Below are 20715 nucleotides of genomic sequence, written 5' to 3' on the forward strand. Positions count from 1 at the left end.
ACGTGCGCTAATTGTCGACGAAGAAGAAGGCCAAGACGAAGACGAAGACGATTTAGCTGCTCGTGAACGCGCATACGATAAATCCGCGCTCCCTTGTCGCGCGCGCAGTAGACTGCAAAGTGCGGTTAATGTTTTACGTCGCGTACTAGAGCTCCTCGGGGACTGTAATTCCACTGATTTTTTTAATCGTCCACTTATCGGTCTTCAGTTATAGAGAAAGCGAGTTCGGAAATTAGGTGTTATTTGATCATTCGTGAGTTAAGATAACAATAACAACCACGGCTTCTCTTCACCTTGTGTCAGAGTCAGTCCGGTCCACGGGTATAACCGTCCGAGACTGTTGTGTGGCTTTCTAATAAGCTAACCCGGTAGATAGCGCATTAGCTAGCCAATACTCTAGCATCTCTAGGTTTGGCTTTCATCACCTGCTTTGTGTGGCTTGTTTACAGAATAACGTTAGTTAGTAGCGCTTTAATACGTGGGAGACAGCTGAAAAATAACTTCGAAGGACTGAATAATTTTTATGACTTAGCCCACGCTAGCCTGTAACTAAAAGAAAAACTTAAATATTTTAAACAACTAGCTAGCTACATATCCTTTGTATCTAACGCTACCTGACAACACGTTTAATTCCACCACTAGAAATAGTCAAGAATGCTTGTTGGTTTTTTAACTAGACGCTTTCTGGATTACCAAAGTTACAACTGAGCAGTAATGATGTATTAATTATTTTATCCGTATCAAGTGAATTGATTGTTTCCACGGATAACCTAATTTGCCTATCAACTAGACCGAGACGCTGACCATGTCTTTTTTTAATTTTCGGAAAATATTTAAGTTGGGTCCAGAGAAGAAGAAAAAGCAATATGATCATGTTCACAGAGATGTAAATCCAGAAGAAATCTGGCAGATTATAGGAGAATTGGGGGACGGAGCTTTTGGGAAGGTGTACAAGGTAAGCATAATGACTCTATATGCGTGGCCGTACTTCTTTATACGAAGTAGTGTAGTAGTGTATTACACCAGTTTATTTTGTATTTACTAACTAGTTTAGATGGTTGCTAGTGTTTCTGTTAGTAAATTTTAATGTTTTAGAGACGATGTCTTTGACAATGTATTTTGTCTGGATGTCCAATGTCGGGATGAACAACAATCGTAGTGTGTTTCTCCTTACCAACCTCAAACAGGTGTTCAGATACCTTCTCCCTGATGGTTAACATCTCTAACTCACCACTGATTGAAATTAAACTGTCTTTAGTTTGCTTACATCTCTGCTGGAATAATTTTTAGTCAGACAGATTACTATCACTCAGGTGACCAGCATAACCTCCAGTTAAGCAGATCTCTTGGTCAGTTTCCAACTAAAACATAAGGACAGTGTTTATTAGAAACAGGGTGATTTGGATATCAGCTTCCAAATTACAGTAACTGTGTAGGCTTTGTAAAAGAGCTTAATGTAGATAAAAACATATTTTATATGTTATTCATATATGGCCAAGGCCTGTGAAAACAAAAGAAGGTTTGGTAGTGGTCACTGGACTGAGGTCATTATACCTGTGAAAGTAAAAGGAGGTGTGATAGTGGTCACTGGACTGAGATCAGTATACCTGTGAAAGCAAAAGGAGGTGTGGTAGTGGTCACTGCCTGTAGTTCTGGACTGAGATCAGTATACCTGTTTCTTGGGAGAGTGAAGCTCAGTTTAAGCCTAAATGGGGGAACACTGTTCTAAGACAGGCACATACTGGCAGCATGAATATGTAGAACAAGGAGGGAGTTGATTTCCTGCCATTGCGATGTACTGCAGGATTTTCATCCTGTAGGAAGTGGACAGAATTGTTAAAAGCCATGGAGAGCAATGGTGGGCAAGACGTTTGCACGGCAGGGCTCAACAGAAGGATTCCCTCAAAAATAACGAATCATTTGTTGCTCTGCCCTTCTAGAAGGATCCAGAATAGAACAAGGCATCACAGCTGCATCCTTGACTGCACAACCTGTCTTTGTCGGCTCGTCTGATACATTATAAACCAAAATCTCCTAAATCAGTTACTCATGCAAATTGGTTAGAACGTTAGTTTTGCCTTAGGAAGCATGTGTTCAAAGATAAAAGGGTCTCTTGACATGTTGTGAAAAGCATCACATCTGGTCAGCTCCAGACTCCCATGTTTGAAATGGACATATTTACTTTGTTTGTGGACACACAAAAATAGATTTGTTGGTATTATAGTGGAACACCCTATGAAGCTATACTTTAGAGGTATATTTGCATGGCTGAATTTAGTTATGCCTGTTTAGTCCTTCTCTCTTCATCGTTCTGTACAAATTACATGCTGTAAGTGCTCTGTTCTATGTTTTTACAGATCTGATGGGTAATAAACCTGTAAACTTTGTTCAGGTTAATTTTTTTTTTATTGTCTTCCAGGCAGTGCTGATCAGTTGGGTTATTCTTCCTCCTCCCACACTCCCACTCTATATATTTTGCTGCAGGTGAAGGTGTAAAACAGTGGCGTTGTGATCACTGACCTTCACTGATTTGGGAGATGGAAGCTTGGGGTTGTGGTGGAGCTTTAATTTGGAAGACTGGCAGCAAATTCCATCACTGCTGAGTGGTAGACCAAGTTCCACTGGCTGTGGGACACCTGCCTAAACTGGTGTCGAGTGCCACAAGCTTTATGCAGACTTGATGGTCAATAGCTAATATATATGGAGAACTTCTGGGAATTATGATTTGACGATCATTTATTTAGTTTTTCTAACATTTTTGTCCCTTTTGCCATATTAAATTTTTTTTTTTGAAATGAGATCGTTTTGATTTACCTGAGGATTTCATATATTTTAATAGTTTTCACTGAGCAATACTGGTCTTTCTACTAGAACAGAAAAATAGCTGTTACTGGTTTAATCTGTTTCTTAACTGTTCTCTTCTATTTATTTCTGTAATTATTTACATCATGAATAAATACTTTGTTATGCATTAGTTATGTACTGCAGATCATAAGTGTCTATTTCTGTCAATAATGAAGGTTGTCCACTTTATCTCACTGATGAGTTTGCTAATATTTGCTGTGGTGTTTGCAGAGCAAACAGTTTCCATTGTTCTGAGACATACATTTTTGCAGACTCATATATTGGCTCTAATGTTTTGCTTCGCTGGATTTCTCAGTAAAACCTCAAACTACTTATGTTATTTTCTATCTCTCTCTCCCTGTTTCTTTCCTTCTCTTTCTCTCAGGCTCAGAACATCCAGTCAGGAACATTGGCTGCAGCGAAGGTGATTGACACTACATCTGAAGAGGAGTTGGAGGACTACATGGTGGAGATTGACATTCTGGCATCGTGCGACCATTACAACATAGTCAAGCTCCTAGATGCCTTCTACTATGAGAGCAAACTCTGGGTAAGCACGTTTGATTTGACTTGCAGCCTTACCACTTAGGCCTCATTCACTTTTTAAAGCTCTTTTTTCCACCATATTTACCGATGGACACAACTGGACTAAGATATTTGTTTTTGGTTTTCTAAACATGGGATTAAGGCCTGTCTTGGACTAAATTATAATATCAGTATTATTATCATAAGGTTATCGTAAGGTTCAATATTATCGTAAGGTTATTTCTTGACATTCTATTAATGTTAAGTAATCGTATAAAGTAAAATGATGAAATATGTCAATTTTGCTTCTTTCAAAATTGACATGATTACTGTATTTGTAGTAATATAGTTATGTAGTTTTCATTAATATAGTAGAGAAAATGTGTATAGAAAATGATTGTCTAGAAAACTCATTATTATTTGTCATTTAATTATTTTCGTATAATAATCTAATAATGAGAAATTAATAGAAACATTGCCTACCTTCAAGATGTTTTCACTGGCAAAGATATCTTTTTTGTAGTGAATTCAAGTGTTGGCTTCTGATAGTTTAAACACTGATAGGTTTGTGCTTGTCCAGTAAACCTTAAGATCTTTGGCTTTAAAAAATTTAACATCACAAATTGACAAGGAATCTAATGTGTGCTAAATACATTTTCCGTAGTAGAAGTCAGATATGTATAATTCCGTATGACTTTGAGTTGCTTTGAAGTGAGAAGATAACTTTGTATGGAATAACATAGGATAAAGAGAGATTACTGATGGTGCTGGGTGAGTGTTCTGAACAAATTTTCAGAATTTATTACTCAGCCCCCAGCTTGGTGAAATGTTTCTCTAATGCTACGGCCCATTAAGTGCGAGAACAGGTTTTGTTTCAGTGAACACTTCAACACAGCTTCTTTTATGGTGTGTAGCTCAAGGTCTGAATTAGAGCAGTAAGCCATTGGCTGACAGGGATGTAGCTTTTCGGTTTATGTTTTAGCTTCAAGTTCTCAAATTATTTTGTCAGGAAATGATAACTGCTATTTAATGCTCTCCCACAGATAGCCAGTTAGGCCAGTAGTAGGCTAGCTTTAGTTAGTTGTCTGTTACACTGAATGATGATGGGAAATTTCATCAAAGCACAAGATGACTTGTAATTCCGATTGGCTGGGTCAGGACTGCAAATCCTGTTATATCGTGGTTGTGATTTTTCTTTTGTTTTTTTTCTTCAAGCCTGTTTCCTTCCTGTGGAAGGGTAAAGGGTGGGTCTGTAAAAATCATGCAGTCATGACATATGTTAATTATATCTAAATCCAGTCAATTTTTAACATGATTATGGCCTTTTTTGCATACAGTAACAGAAGACTACTTTTCACGCACAGATGTTATGCTACATAAATGTTTTTAATATGAAGTACCATGTATATTGGAGAGCATTTATAAGTTTAGTATGAAATGCATAAGGTAGTTCTATATCACTTTTGAAGTATTGTATAAGGCATATGTGGTTCTTTTAGGGTTTTTAGCTGTAATAAGAAGCACATTAAATTAATAAGAATGACAGATCGTAAGTTATGTGCAGTGGTGAATTTGAGCCAGGGCATTTGACATTATCAAGTAAGTCTCATTAGTATATTGTTATAGTCCACTAGTTTTAGGTTGTGGTGCCAACAATGGTACTCATAAATCAGAGGCAGTCAATGTTTCAACAAGACAGAGTCATATGTTATCAAGGAGATTTTATATACATGCCATTATCATGATCAAGGAAAACAACACAAAATAAAATAGGATGGAAATATAAAATTTGCTTTCACCACCAGAACTACCCAGATGGATTTCTATGTAGCCATGGTTACATGATAGTGTCCAGAATCATTGTCCTACCATCTATTTATGCAAATTACTTCAGCGCTTTGAAGTTTCCTCTGCTACCACTGGAGGTAACACCTGTCAGTAAGTAACTTCACCATAATTCCATATACAATAAAACCCATTTCTGAAGTCAGAGCTTTGGAACTTCTTTCGGGTTGGTCTATGTTCAGTGAGCGGGCTTGGAGCAGGTAAAGTATGGCATGGTCAGATGAGATGAGCGGTACTCGATTACTAGATTACAGGCCTGCTCTCTCTGTCTCACATTTCGCAGTGCTCTGACAAATGTGTGTGACATGTCAGAGTGGGTGAGCAGATTTTTATCAGCCAGCTGCACTTTACAAGGAGCGTGTGATCATGGGGCCACACCCACTTCCTCATGATGTAGTAAAAGCAGGCCTGTCGGGTTCAACGAATGAAGCAGTTGGATTATTTAGAAGGTTATTTATCAGCATGTATGAGCCATACCAGGCTGTGTTTGGTGAGATTAAACTATGGATTCGGACTGACAACTGCTGAGAATTTGCTGAAAAGCATCCTTCCCTGGATTTTTTTTAGCATATTTCATAAATTTGGATGAATGAAATGATATGAAATATTACAGAATGTAAGTCCTGTAAATCAAGTATATATTATAGTAATTTAGTGTTACCGCATCCACCCATCATCCCCTTTCTTTTACTTGTGTGGTGTCGTCGTGTATTGTATACTTCATAATTCAAGGCAGGTAGTAGATTTGATCAAACATTAACAGGATGTGTTGGCCAGAACGGCTCCTCTGGAGCTGTTCCCTTAGATAGAAAGCCAAAGCCCGGCAGTCTGTATGTAACTCCACAACTGTGTGAGCTCTCTGTGTGCTGTTGTGTTAGCATAGTCGCTGTGCTAAACCAACATCTCGCCTACGGTGAAACAGCAAGCGCTTGCTCAATGGCCTCAACTGTCTGTCTGTACTGTCCAACACTAAGGGTATGAGGTCCTGATATAGTGACTGGCCAAATCCAGCCTTCAGGGGCTTCTGCTATGTCTTAAAGGAGAAGTTTAATCCAAAATACAAATCTGGCTCAAATAAATGGAATGGTACATGCTAGCTAGCAGCCACAATAAACACCTGTTTTATTGACTATTAACAATTTTAGCTTTATCAGCTGTTTCCTTAAAAGACATGTAGCACTATATATGTCTGGAAATGGCAGGTAGAAATTTGTTTGCTTGGCACCCAAAATGTTTTTCAATAAATAAGAAAACATGCAAAAGTTTAAAATGTTCAGAAATACACGGAAAACCTGTGTATATCAGAGAAAACTGGAAAGCATGAAATTCTTAGAATTTAATGCACTTAAGATGTCCAAAAATGTTCAGATGACAACTGAAAACATAAAGGGAGATTTCCAGTGATCACACTGCCTTTTAAATGTAAGGCTAATGTGCTACATTAAGGTTCCTAAGAAGACAAGCATATTAAGTTTTTCTAGGCTGCATTCCCTTTGCTTTCAGTCAGTGACAAACCTCAGGCCCTGCCATTTTTCAGTCAACTGTATACTTGGAGCATCCATTGTTGTACAGGCAGGGCTGCGGGGTTAGTTATAGTTCAGACCCTGTTATCCCTTCCTCAAAATCCATCCATTGCCTGATGGATCTATGCGGAAATTTCTAATCAAATGGAACAAACGTTCTGTGCATTCACACACCCATGTCTGTGCTCAAGGATCCCCTTACATCACTGGTTGTACTTGGTTACAGAGGTGGCACTCGTGACTCCATTCAGCTGTCACTGTCGTACTTTTGCATTGCCCACAACGGTTGACGAAGGTGCTCACTGGAATCTCGATTTGTGGTGGTGTAGTTGGCAAACACACTTTTCATAATGAATTACAGTTATGAAGTGCTGGGAGGTGATATTTGTTGAATCAAAGGGATGCCAACGATGGGTTCATTGTAAGGTGAAACTCAAAGAATGTACTCATCCAAGTTACACAGGAGTAATAAAGTCTGGATTCAGCTCAAGGCTATCTGAAACTGAATCACTTAGTTTCTAGATGACTCTGGGATCCGGTTATGTAGTATGTTGGTGGGTTTTTAAGGTTTACCTTAAGCAGATTCAAGTGTGTGAGAAGCCCTCTGAAGCATGGAGCAAAGGCTTTTGTGAGGAAGTTGGATTTGCTTTGCATTGTTTTAAATAATTGGTAAGCTTTAGGATTCACACAAGTTTATCACAATATTTGTAATTTTTTTCCACAGTGTTTGTGTTGTTTATCAACCCCAGCTTTGTGCCATCTGTCTCATTTTGGGTCTGTTGAAGCCTTGGAGATTTTTAAAACAAATTATGCAGAGTGCGAATCATAATCATAATATCAAAAATGTTGGCATCACGCCAGGTTAATATTAATACCGGTAGGCACACTGAGTATAAACGCTATTGCAAATACTCTTGCTAGTGTCTACTTTTGTAGTTCTTGTTCCACCATGAATGTAATTGCTGTAAGTGCGTGTGAGTCCAGTCTGCAGTGATATGATGATATTCGTGTTACTTCTGTGTGCAGATCTTGATTGAGTTTTGTGGTGGAGGGGCGGTTGATGCAGTGATGTTGGGTAAGTAACACACACACACACACACACACACACATGCACGCACGCACAAAAACACGGACAGCATGTTGTTTTTCATTAGAACATATTGTTTTTCATGTTGTTTTTCATTAAAACATATCGCACAAAGAAGGAAGGAATAACATTACATGAAGCAGATACAGTGTAACCCAATAGAACCATGTGTATGCTCTACGTTAACGATCGTTTTTTGAAGAAATGAGTGTACAGTAATGTTAGAATGTAAAGCACATTTGTATGTGTGTGTGTGTGTGTGTGTGTGTGTGTGTGTGTGTGTGTGTGTGTGTGTGTGTGTGTGTGTGTGTGTGTGTGTGTAGAGCTGGAGAGGCCCCTCACAGAGCCGCAGATCCGGGTGGTGTGTAAGCAGACTCTCGAGGCCCTTCTCTACCTGCATGAGAACAAGATCATTCACCGCGACCTGAAGGCTGGAAACATCCTGTTTACACTGGACGGGGACGTCAAACTCGGTGTGTGGGCATGTGGGTGTGTCTGGGTGATTGTGTGGGTGAGTGCACATAATAGGATCCCATATCCTAGTGAGGGTCAGTGAGATTAGTGTTGTTTTATATGAGAGGGACTCAAATGTCCTGGGAGCAATTCTGTTGGTTTTCTGTTGGGTTTTCTGCTGCTGAATGGAAAAAGAACACTGCAGATGGATGAGTTTTTGTGTGGGCTTGTATGTGTATGAGTGAATTTGTTCTGCTTGCTTTGGTTATATTTTGCTCAGACATGTCCTCTCTTGGGCAAAGCAAAAGGGGCAAACCCCAAAATTAAATTTAATGGTCCTAAAAACGAATCAATGGTCAAAAAATAAAGAAGAACTAAAAAAAAAAAACCTGACTCCTAATAGCTGTGCCACCATCTGTTCATCACTGCTTGTTGCTGCATTGCGAGGGGCTGGAAACAAAGAAATTAACTTCTATGGTCTTGTACACAAATACAAGATGATTAAAATAATAAAAATGTAAATATTTTGATACAAAATTCAAACTAGCACGTCTGGGTGTTCACAATGTTAATTATTTGCTATATATATATTTAGCGGTCATAATACAGTCCTCAGACTTGTCAACAGTATTTTGCAGAATATGCCATTTATCTAATCCCTTTTTTGAAGATAAGGATACTAATACTAATTACCATTTTAGGCTAACTCCTTATTCAATACATAAATAAAAGGATACGTTACCATATTTTATTTTAATTAATTTAAGTTAGTTTAATTTGAACTGTTATTTTGTTTCAGTGTTTTATAATCAAGTGACATTTTCTATACACTGGAAAAAAAAAAAAAAAATATATATATATATATATATATATATATATATATATATATATATATATATATATATATATATATATATATATATATATATATATATATATATGAGAGAGAGAGAGAGAGAGAGAGAGAGAGATTAAGCAGGTAAAGAGGAAACTCACTATGTATCAGGGCTCTGAATTCAATCTTAAAACTGCCCTGTAATAGAGTGTTCTGTAACACTAATGATATAATAATAACAAAGTTCCTCATTACCAATAAAATCAAATGATCATGAATAGTGTTTGAATCTCCAAATGCTGCCAACATCTGCTATGCCATTTTTGATACGCCCTCAAACAGTCCCCTCATGGGAGGGCCACTGGTTGTGCAGAGGAAGTGAGTTACTCCCAGCTGTAATAAATAGCTGTCCGAAGCAATGTTAGTGTCTGCGTTCTGTTGTTGCTGCTGGCTGACCACATATAGCCCCTCCTGCTGTAGGGCCTTGCAGACAGCTTGTGCAAGTGAGTCACTGTTAGCTGTGACTGGATGTGTTAATGAGCAGGTTAGATGACTCAGCAGTCAGATGGAGAGAGAATGAGAGAACGATTTGCATGTCAAAGCTAGGAAGCCACCAGGTGGTTTAGAGGAGTATAAATAAATATGTGACATCATCACCCAGCTGCACTTTCCTCTCTAATTTGGTCCTCATGCCCCTTTTACAAGGCAGACTGCAGCCAGTGCATATAGCCCAGTCTAAGCCCTGTGTTTCTGCTAACAGGGCTACCAATAAATGCATTTCAAGGTTATGTAAATTTAGTTAATGCCCAACTACTTCAGCTGAGAAAAGCTGAAACTCATCTGACAGTTGATATAATTAAGCTCCCATGCTCGTATATTGGTATATAAAATATAATTTCACAATTTATGAATGTATAATGTATGTATAAAATTTTCCTAGTTTCTTTTGAAGCAAGCTTTACAATGTTAGGCTATATTATAAAGCTTGGTTCAAAAGAAACTAGGAAAATTTTATACATTTATACAAAATTTTATATTAAGGGGCTTAGTCTTGACAGGGACACTGCCCCAAAATCTTTGATTGGATCTTGAACGTAACAGTTCTTGTGGTCCAAGTTCCACTTTTAATCACTGTTTATCCTGACGAATGCAAAATCTCAGTGTTGATTGCGCAGTTTAGTCCCAGACTGGGATTAATCTGTCTTTGGAATGCACAGACACAAAGACACACAGACACGCACACACCTAACACCATGTTTTTCCTCCCCAGCGGATTTTGGGGTATCGGCCAAAAATACTAAAACACTCCAACGCAGAGACTCGTTCATTGGAACTCCATACTGGTGAGGCATTTGGCCACTGACTGAACATTACAGTTTAGAAAAACATTGTTTCTGTACATGTGCTATGGTGTTATTGATCCTGGTCTATTTTTCTTGTTCTCTTTCCCCTTCATATGCTCTCTCGCTCTCTCGCTCTCTCTCTCTCTCTCTCTCTCTCTCTCACTCTCTTGTTCTCCCTCTTGCTCTCACTTTCACTCTCTGTCACACAGGATGGCTCCAGAGGTGGTGATGTGTGAGACGTCAAAGGATAGGCCGTACGACTACAAGGCCGACATCTGGTCCCTGGGCGTCACACTCATCGAGCTGGCCCAAATCGAGCCCCCCAACCACGAGATGAACCCCATGCGTGTGCTGCTCAAGATTGCCAAGGCCGAGCCGCCCACCCTCATGCAACCGTCCAAGTGGTAAGATGGCAATACCAGCTGGAAGAATGCAGGTGTGGTGAGATCTGGATGTTTCATGAGGAAGCAGAGCCAGAAAATAGTCACCTCAACTTCTTCTTTTTTTTTTTTTTTTTTTTTTCTTTTTTTTTTTTTTTTTTTACAACAGACTGTTAAACATGGGTCATTTAGGTCTAGTACAAAAGGTCCTCTGGACCCTCCAGTTACATGATCTTGTTTTTGTTTTTGCTCCATTCCTGCGCCAAACATGTCTGATTCAAGTAAAGGTTGTCTGCTTTCTGAGTCATGTATGTTAGGACCTTCAGCAAAACCACAGATATGGAGGTCCTCAAGGTTTCTCCCCACTGTACTGTCTGTAAGTTTCCTTCCTGAGAAGCCTTTACCCTGCATTTCAGTTGTGGAGACTTTGGGGTTGGGGTAGGAAGAAATGCAGAAAAGGGCAATAACAAATTAATCCTATGAAAATTGACTTAAAAATAGCATTTATCCATTTTTGATTAATGTAAATCAAAATACATTTTTAAACCCATGCAAGATTCCTTTATATGGCATGTTTGCAATGGAATTTGTTTGTCTGTTGTTTGACTTGTTTGTTTGGAAATTGGGTGTGCTCTTCCAGGTCTCCTGAGTTCAGTGATTTCCTGAGACATGCGTTGGACAAGAACGTAGACAACAGATGGAGTGCTGCGCGGCTCTTCCAGGTGAGCCTACTTTACGTTATACAGATTTGTAGGAAACTACAAAACTGGTCTCTGGTTAGTGTAAAATATTAAGTTGTGTCAGCAACTTTGAGCAGGTCTTAGTCACCTGTGTGGCCCAAACTCGACCTGTCGGTGTAAAAGGTCACGTTCTACATTCTGCTGGACCAGGTGGCCGAGTTGTAATAGACAACTGTTCATTCAGCTGTCTGGTACCTGCTGTACCCACCTTCATCTCTCGGCTCTTGCATCACCAAAGGAATTTTTCTTAATGAAGTAATTAAAGACCCTATTTGGGTGTCTACCTACCTGCAGGCGCCACACAGCCTGTTGCAGGCACTCTGAATAAATGGCGTCACGCTATTCAGGAAGCTCGGAAAGTACCAAAAGTAGAAAGTCACGGTTTACTGAATAGGAAAGGCTATTGGTAATACTGACACAATGCTGTAAACTTTGTCTACTACATCAAAAAATTCATAAATTTAAATATAAGCTAATTAGGTTTACATAACCATGCACAATCTCACATTCCTGTCCTGGTTAGTAATGTATGTTTTCTCATTGTGTGTGCGTAGCACCCGTTTGTGTCCAGTGTAGCTGATAACAAACCACTGAGAGAGCTAATAGCTGAGGCAAAGGCTGACGTCACAGAGGAGATAGAGGAGTCCGAGGAGGAAGATCATGAAGGACAGCTGGTGAGAGATTCTCAGGAACTCAATAAGATATCTTCTTAAATAAACTTAAGGTTTTTTAAAGCTGCATTAGGGATCATCTTGAAGTGTCTCCAAGACACTTTTCTTAACCAGATGTTTCTTCTAGTGTTGCATAAGTCATTGGTGAGCACTGGTACAACAAACACTTTTGAACACAATTTCTGCCGTGTAACGATGCCCATCATGCTATTGTGCGTTTGGGAAGCTGGATCCAGTTTTTCAGTATGTGGAATCCCATAAGGATACTGCTAGGTAGGTGTGTGATTATATAGTGCATGACTGACTGATATGTTAAATACTTCTCCTTTCTATATAGCTGCTTCCTGGACACAAGCGTGCCTCATCAGATGCCAGTGTTGGGAGTTCTGAGGATGAGAAACTTTCCCAGTCTCCCTCTATCTTGGAAGTGGTTCCAGAGAAAATTGAGGAGATTGTTGTTCCCAAGATTCCAGATGTGGACCTGCGAAATGAGCTGTGTGAACAAGACACCTTTAACGTGCAGGTGAACCACATTCTGGAAACACCAACACCTACTGTTGAAGAACTGTCAAAGACACTAAGCTCAACTGTAAAATCCCAAGAGCCTAAAGAGGAGAAGAACCCTGTAGAAGTCTCTGAAGTTGTTCTCAAACCAGAAGTTCCTTCTTCTCAACCAGACATTATGAAGTCAGGTGAAAAGATTGAAGAGAGAGAACAGCCAGCACAAGAAAAGAAGAAAGTGGACACAGCTCAAAACGAAAGTATAATGCAAGATAATGATAAAGTGCCAAAGGAAGTTGTCACCGCAGCTTCCTGTCCATCCGAAACCTCCAGTGAGGAAGTGATGATTCCAGTCACTCCCATCAAACAGGATGACGTACCTGTGCCTGAGGACAAACCTACACCATCATGCTCCCCTGTGAAAGAAAAAGAGAAAAGAGGAGTGGAGGAAGGAAAGTCCACAGTAGAGAATGAGAAGGAGAGGAAGCCCAGGTTTCAGAAGAAGGACTCCAGGAGTGGACCAGCAGCAGATGACAGCAACATAGACCTGAATTTGTCAATCTCCAGCTTTGTAAGCAAATCTAAGGAGCAAGGATCCATGCAGGTGAGTGATGAAGTGGGATGGGTGTATTTGATGGTTTACTGAATATCGGCTTGAATTACCAGTGACGGTGATTGGCACTGAGAATCTGCCAATTTAGTGAAAAAAAGAGAGAAATGTTTGCTTCTACAGGACACAAAGCGTCAGAAGAAGACCCTGAAGAAAACCCGCAAGTTTATTGTGGACGGCGTGGAAGTCAGTGTAACAACATCCAAGATCATCACAGACAATGACACCAAAAACGAGGAGATGAGATTCTTAAGGTACGCAGTCAGTGGGTCCAATGTCGTTTTTTGGGGGTATTTTCCATTCTCATTGGCACTCAGCCATGATGATTATCAAGCTTTTTATGAATGTGCTTTTTTTCATGAGCGTTTTCACCTTTTACTGAAACACTTTTACTGTCGGCATAGAACATTTGTTTAATCAGCCTTGACTTGTGACTAAAACCCTGACGCAACCTCAGTGACAGGACTGACAGATTTTAAAACTCAATGAAACAACTAAGAGTAATCAACCCCATCCACACACAATCTATGACAGCAAATTAACCCCATTCAGACGTCATGATCTATGACAGCAGACTAACACACCACATTTGTTTAGTTTTAAAAAGCTGTAACATTCTTTTTTTGAAGAGGAAACTGACTGGCATGGGCAAAACTGCACTATACCACTGATCTGTGGCCTTTTCACATGTGTTATTTTATCACAAATTATATGTACATTCATTAGATAAACAGTTAAGACAGGTCTGAGTCAGTTTATTAAAAAGAATTAATCCAAACTATGAAATGACCAGTCAGATTACTCCTTTATAAGCATCACACCAGGGGTTTTGGGTAATTTTATTAATTCAAAATGTAATGGTCAGATTAGTTTAAATTAAAATATTTATATATATATATATATATATATATATATATATATATATATATATATATTAAATATAAAAATAATATATTGTTGTCCTTATATCAAAATGTGATTAATTTTTCAAAAGATTTCATGTGACTCTTTTTCAAAATAAGAAAGCAAAAGTTACTTATTTTATAATGTACAAATGCAAATGTTCCTTTATGGGAATGACAAAAACATACTGTTTAAACCATGTGCGCTGAGTCCGTTAAAATGTCAGTACACAAGGTTGAATGGCCTTGCTGTGGTAAAGGAATACCGGGAAGTAAGCTGATGTCCATCACTTCCTGCCTGTTGGAGCACATCCTGTCAGACAGTCTGGCGTCCATCTGGTGCTCAGCCAAGACCAGCTTTACACACTCCTTCACAGAGTTGTAGCTTTATTTTTCTTCTTCCCTAATGAATTCAGTCAGCCTCAAATTTGCACATATACAAAGGGCTTATTGCAACTTGTTTGTATCCTTGCATGCATTTTTATGTGCTTGTGCTTGTGTGTGGGTGTGGGTGGGTGTGGGTGTGTGTGTGTGCACACTTGTGTGTACACCAATGTGTGCGTGTGTACTTGTGTGTCTGAATGCATACGTATGTGTCAGGCGTCAGGAGCTTCGAGAGCTGAGACTGTTGCAGAAGGAGGAGCAGAGGGCCCAACAGCAGCTGAGCACAAAGCTCCAGCAACAACGCGAGCAGATCTGCAGACGCTTTGAGCAGGAGACCACGGTCAGTGACCCCAGCCTCTGCCCACACGCAACACTCCAGCTCCGCCCCAGCACAGGCCCACCCAAAAGCAGAGAGACGCTGCTAAGCTTTCCGCTACCGCCCCCTGCAGGGTAAGAGGCGGCAGTACGACACGGAGGTGGAGACCCTGGAGCGGCAGCAGAAGCAGACCATCGAGCGGCTGGAGCAAGAGCACACGAGTCGCTTGCGTGACGAGGCCAAGAAGATGAAGGCCGAGCAGGAGCGGGAGCTCTCCAAGTTCCAGAGTGTGCTGAAGAACTGCAAGAAGGAGGTATGGGGTCGGGGTTGGGGCGGAGTCATGGGGAACAAGTTCGAGGAGGGTTTGTAATTGTGGTTCAAGAAGCAAGACTTCCTTCCCAGTTGGTTGAGGCTGGTCTTGCGGTGTCAGTTGTAGTCACGATTTGACCATGTATTAAAGTAAAATTATGAAATTGAGTTCTTCCTCTGTTAGCGCTGTGCCAGTGCATGCTGTCTTTTTAGCAGCTGTTAGTCTCGATAGCATTTGTGAACTTTTTTAAGTAGGTTTTTAACTGCTTTTTAGCTGGGAGAACTTTCTAGCACAAAAGTAATTTTATCCTCTCTTTTAGTTCATTATATGATCATATTTACTTAAATACAGGCTTAAAGCGGAAGTTGGTAAGATTGAGAAGAGAGTGGACTTGTCTTGAAAATTCAAATGAGTATCAGGCCCCTCCCCGTCTCTCAGCTGCGCTCCAGCTCCGCCTCCAAAGCACCTCTCCATAGAGGAGGCTACTGTGCATATCTAAATGTAATCTACAGCAGTATTTGGTAAAAGACCTAGCACACACTTATTTCTGTGCTTAAATGTTTGCGTAGATGACAGAAACATGAATAATGCTACATAAGCAGTAAACCACTTTGTGGAGATTTTGTGAAGATGATTTTTGTGTCATGTCAGGATAGTTTTAGCAAATATGTTTATATATATATATATATATATATATATATATATATATATATATATATATATATTATATTATATTATATTATATTTTTTGAATATTTATACTAGTTACCTTCTGCTGCCTTAACCCACAAAACTCAGTAACCTAAACCTATGCTCTTTGGGGTTTTCCTTTTTGTTTAATTAATGTTTCATTAATTAGTGTTTTGTTTAATTTTTGTCTTTCCTCTCGATTCCACTTTTTTTTTTGGGCCAAGGAAGTGGGGCTTTCACCCAGTCGTGTGAAAAAGGCCATAGTGAAATGCGTTAGAGAGGATCTAATCCAAGTAGCACGTGAATTTGGATTCTCTCTCCCCTTCCCTCTCTCCATCGCTCCCTCTTTCTGCCCTCTCTGTCCTCCTCTTCCTCTCTCCAGGAGCAGGAGTTCCTGCAGAAGCAGCAGCAGGAGTTGGATGGCGCGCTCAAGAAGATTATCCAGCAGCACAAGCACGAGCTGGCCACCACCGAGCGCGACTGCCTCAACCACAAGCAGCAGCTGCTCCGAGGTCAGCCTTGGTCACGCCCAGTCCTCACCCTACCACGCCCCACCCTCCAGCCCACAATCTTTAGGCTGTTTAGGCTGTTTAGGCTGATGGGAGTTTTGCAACCCCAGCCAGGGCCCGAGGCCAAGCCCCTCTGATCCTGACGGCAAATGCGCCATCGTCCACTGTTTGAGATCGGGGCCCATTTCAGTAGCGGCTGGCGGCCCCAGATAGCAAGCACGCACGCATGTAACATGGTCTAACTCTTTCCTGGTTTGCTTGCAGCTCGGGAGGCAGCCATGTGGGAGCTGGAAGAGCGTCACCTGCAGGAGAAGCACCAGCTCTACAAGCAGCAGCTCAAGGACCAGTACTTTATGCAGAGGCACCAGCTGCTCAAGAGACACGAGAAGGTCTGGTTGGTGTTGCATATCTGTTGCCCAAAGAGATCCAAACTCTTGAGTGTAAAGTGCGAAAGTGAATTATTTAATGGAGCTGAAAGCGTACAGAGGAAGAATTTAAGGTTATGCGTAATCAGGCTTTTTGCTTATAGTAGTACATTCTAGCCGTGAACGACAACAGCTCTTTCTTCTAGCTGATTTAAAAGGACTGCATCAGAAAACCGATAGTGTTGATAGTGTACCCTCACCAGTGCGTGTGTGTGTGCACGCGCATACGTGTGTGCATCTGCAGGAAATGGAGCAGATGCAGCGCTACAACCAGCGGCTGCTAGAGGAGTTGAAAACGCGGCAGGCCCAGGAGCGCACCAGGCTTCCCAGGTTCCAGCGAGGGGACGCCAAGACCCGCATGGCCATGTTCAAGAAGAGCCTTCGCATCACCTCAGCGGGCGCCACGGCCGAGCAGGAGAGGGAGAAGATCAAACAGGTCAGAGGTCAAGCCATGGTGGAGGGGGGCTGAGCTAAAGATAAAATTAAGATATAAAAAATGTGTGTGTGTGTGTGTGTGTGTGGGGAGAGCAGTTTGCTTTGCAGGAGGAGAAGAGGCAGAAGAACGAGAGGCTCCATCAGCAACAGAAACATGAGAACCAGATGAGAGACTTGCAGCTGCAATGTGATGCCAACATCAGAGAACTGCAGCAGATACAGGTACACACACACACACACACACACACACACACACACACACACACACACACGCTCACACTCTCCCCACTGCCTGTATAAAGTACACATACATACCATTTGCACTGACTGGTCCGTGTGTGTGTGCATGCATGCGCTTGCATGTGGGTGTCCACGTGGGTGTCAGAATGAAAAATGCCACCTGCTGATTGAGCACGAAACACAGAAGCTGAAGGAGCTGGATGAGGAGCACAGTGCTGAACTGAAGGACTGGAGAGAGAAGCTGCGGCCCAGGAAGAAGGTGCCCCCCATCTCGCAGCCCACACCCACCCGTCACCCAGTGAAACTCCACCCATCTCGCAGCCCACACCCACCCGTCACCCAGTGAAACTCCACCCATCACGCAGCCCACACCCACCCGTCACACAGTGAAACTCACGCAGACTCACGCAAAAGCACGTTTTCTCAATTATTCTTTTGGAAAGAGTCATAATTAGATCTTCCAGTTAATAGCTTGCTAACAAACGTTTTGTCAGCCTTTAACCTGTCCTTTTGTTCATTGCTCTACTGCCCCCTAGTGAGCAAAGGCTAGCTCTTTTTCTGTTTGCAGGATCTTTCAATTTGTTTACAGATTTTTTGGTTAAATTACAGACCACAAGATCATTTAGATTTTATTTTTAGATTCAGTTTTATTTTGAATTTAAAATTGTAATATTATAGCTTCATTTAGTGATTATAAGCATAATGACGTTTGTTAGATGAAAGGTTTGTAGTCAGCAGGTGCCTTCAGAACTTGGTTCTTCTTAATTCTATCATTCAGTTATATTGTTTGTGAGTATGATGATAATAGTTCACCCTATGTTTGTTCACTCACTCATACAGTGTCTTTTTGCATGTGTTCTTTCGTGCATGCATGTTTGTGTGTGTGTCTGTAGGCGCTGGAGGAAGAGTTTGCAAGGAAGCTTCAAGAGCAGGAGGTCTTCTTTAAGATGAGTGGTGACTCCGAGTGCCTTAACCCATCCACCCAAAGCCGCATCTCCAAGTTCTACCCTGTCCCCACTGTTCACTCCACCGGGTTTTAACACCCACTCGCATGCATACACGCATGATGGCACACGCATACATAAACCGACTAGGGCATTGCAAGGAGCATGCATACCTGTGTATTTAATAAACTTATATAAAGGCATAATAACTCTAAGCTACATTATGTGCTACGTTCTAAGCTACGCAAGTGGGTTTTAGCGTGGTGTTATGAGAGATTTTCAGCACACGCTGTAAGAGAGGAACGCAACTGCACTATTGTGACTGAACCTTGGATGCCTTAGCCCTCTAGTCTTATAAGTGGGCTTATAAGATGGGGGGTAATTTGCTCTGTAAAGAGGGTTTACCCCTTCTTTTCTGAGTCTGTGGGAGGATTAAGCCACTCCTGTAAGCTGCAAGACACGGGTTGTGTTTTGTTTTGCGTTTTTTGTTTTCAGCCTTTTTTTTTTTTTTTCTTCAAGCCTAATGAAGATGAACATAAAGTACAGTATTTGTTGAAGAAATGATGACCTTAGTTAATTAAAGGAAGCCTTCCTTTACCACCCTATATATTTTGGAGTGTTTTGTTTGTTTAGGTTTTTTTTCTGTCTCTTTAGTGGCTCTTGTGCCTGTATCTGGTGCCTGGATTTTTTTCCTTTTTAGAAGTGAAATTTTACACAAATGACCCCCATTGCACTAGCAAGTGGAAAATGTTAAAGCTAGAAACAGGCTGGTGTCATGAGTGAAATCAGTAGAATGAAATATCAGTAAAGAGTTGAGGGAAAATATTTATTTGACAAATCATGACAAATGTGAAAAATGAAAATGAAATGAAGGAACTGAATTCCATGAACTTTTAATTATACAAATTGTGGTTGAAATGCACAGATGCTTTAATAATTATTTTTGTTTTTAATATTATTGCAGTGTGAATGTTTCCTGGATTTAAAAAAAAAGAAAAGTGAATTTGAAATGTTCTTGTGATGTCTTTCTGACTGGCTCAGCTTTAAGCGTACTGTATTTGGTTAGGTATGTTCATGTATGTATGCATATCAGTTCAAGATTATGCAAACCTAAAACTGGTCACTGTGGTATGAAAAGTGTCTATAGCATTTTATAGTAATAATATGCAATATGAAAGGTGTGAATCTCACTAAAAACATACCAGCTCCAGTTTGATCTAAAAGTCTAAAGAAAAAGAAATGTTCTGTCTTGCATTTCAGTGCCAAATACTGTCTGTGGTTATTTTGGAACTAGAATACATGCTTTTACAGGTTAATTTTGCTGTTAGCAACACCATAGTTTCTTACTTAATGATTTTGTATAAAGTAAATCCTTGTGGGTTTTTTTTTCTTTCGATTTTTCCCTATTTGTATCTGTGCTTATAGGAAATGCGATATCTTTAACATTATTTCATTTGAGTTACAGTACTTTAAACCACAAAAGACACTGAATTTAAAGTGCATATACCATTAATTGATTATGCTGTAAACATCTTTAAAAAACTCAAGAAGTAGATACATTTGTCTTATTAAATAGAAAAAAAGTTTTAAAAGAAACCTAATGGCACTTTAAGTTGCTTTTGTTTTTGTGCTGCAGTGTGATTGGCTTCAGAGCATCAGTGCTTTTACTTATATTTAGTAAACCACTAGCCTGATGAACGCAAGAGTGGGTGATGTGCTCTTTACACCAATCACAGACATTTTGCCAATAACAGTTTGAACTGGATAGGATGCTATATAAGTAGCTTGGCCAGTTTGTTTTCTTTCAAATCTGCATTAGTCTAATTTGTCTGCGTTTTTTTGTCGAGACCTTTCTGGACTAGTGATATTACTATCCATTTTTACTCTGCAAGAAATTCTAAGCATATATGTGCAAAAAATACTATGTTCATGTCAGTTATCAGGATATGGTGATTCTAGGAAGCTACTGCCGAATGGTTGTAATTGACAAAACTTTTGCTGTAAATATTGTGGTTCTGAGTTCAGAGGCCTTTTACTCAGTTTTTTTCTCTGCTTCTTCTTTTCTGGAGAGGTAAAGACTGCTTCCCATACTCATGGCTGTATGCTCACACAAGTTTTTAAATGACCATCAAAAAAGTACAGTTAGAATTGAAGGGACATATTTAAAATAGCAAGTTTCCATATCACAGTAATATTACAAAGT

At 40.2% G+C, this 20715-nt stretch overlaps 1 protein-coding gene across 2 annotated transcripts; it reads left to right on the forward strand.

Annotated features, from left to right (window-relative positions):
- Positions 1-25: 25 nt before the first annotated feature.
- Positions 26-20215, forward strand: slkb (STE20-like kinase b). 2 transcript variants are annotated; one of them, XM_027005593.2, is made up of 18 exons: positions 26-955; positions 3230-3394; positions 7764-7812; positions 8148-8297; positions 10383-10455; positions 10665-10859; positions 11476-11557; positions 12130-12249; positions 12584-13351; positions 13481-13611; positions 14860-14983; positions 15093-15272; positions 16342-16471; positions 16733-16857; positions 17138-17329; positions 17425-17550; positions 17714-17827; positions 18462-20215. In XM_027005593.2, exons 1-18 carry the CDS (start codon positions 806-808, stop codon positions 18606-18608), a joined length of 3021 nt encoding a protein of 1006 aa, XP_026861394.1. In that variant the 5' UTR covers positions 26-805; the 3' UTR covers positions 18609-20215. The 2 variants fall into 2 exon arrangements, with proteins under 2 accessions (XP_026861394.1, XP_026861395.1); XM_027005594.2 differs by lacking the exon at positions 17714-17827.
- The last annotated feature ends 500 nt before the right edge of the window (positions 20216-20715 follow it).

This window comes from Electrophorus electricus, chromosome 16, assembly GCF_013358815.1.
Source record: "Electrophorus electricus isolate fEleEle1 chromosome 16, fEleEle1.pri, whole genome shotgun sequence".
In the NCBI taxonomy this organism is placed as follows: domain Eukaryota; kingdom Metazoa; phylum Chordata; class Actinopteri; order Gymnotiformes; family Gymnotidae; genus Electrophorus; species Electrophorus electricus.

What these genes read in the sequence shown, in the direction of transcription:
- slkb (XM_027005593.2), top strand. Translation starts at nt 806, where the DNA reads ATGTCTTTTTTTAATTTTCGGAAAATATTTAAGTTGGGTCCAGAGAAG. An exon ending in CTTTTGGGAAGGTGTACAAG is followed by an intron (nt 956 to 3,229) that starts GTAAGCATAATG and finishes TCTTTCTCTCAG; the next exon opens with GCTCAGAACATCCAGTCAGG. An exon ending in GGTTGATGCAGTGATGTTGG is followed by an intron (nt 7,813 to 8,147) that starts GTAAGTAACACA and finishes GTGTGTGTGTAG; the next exon opens with AGCTGGAGAGGCCCCTCACA.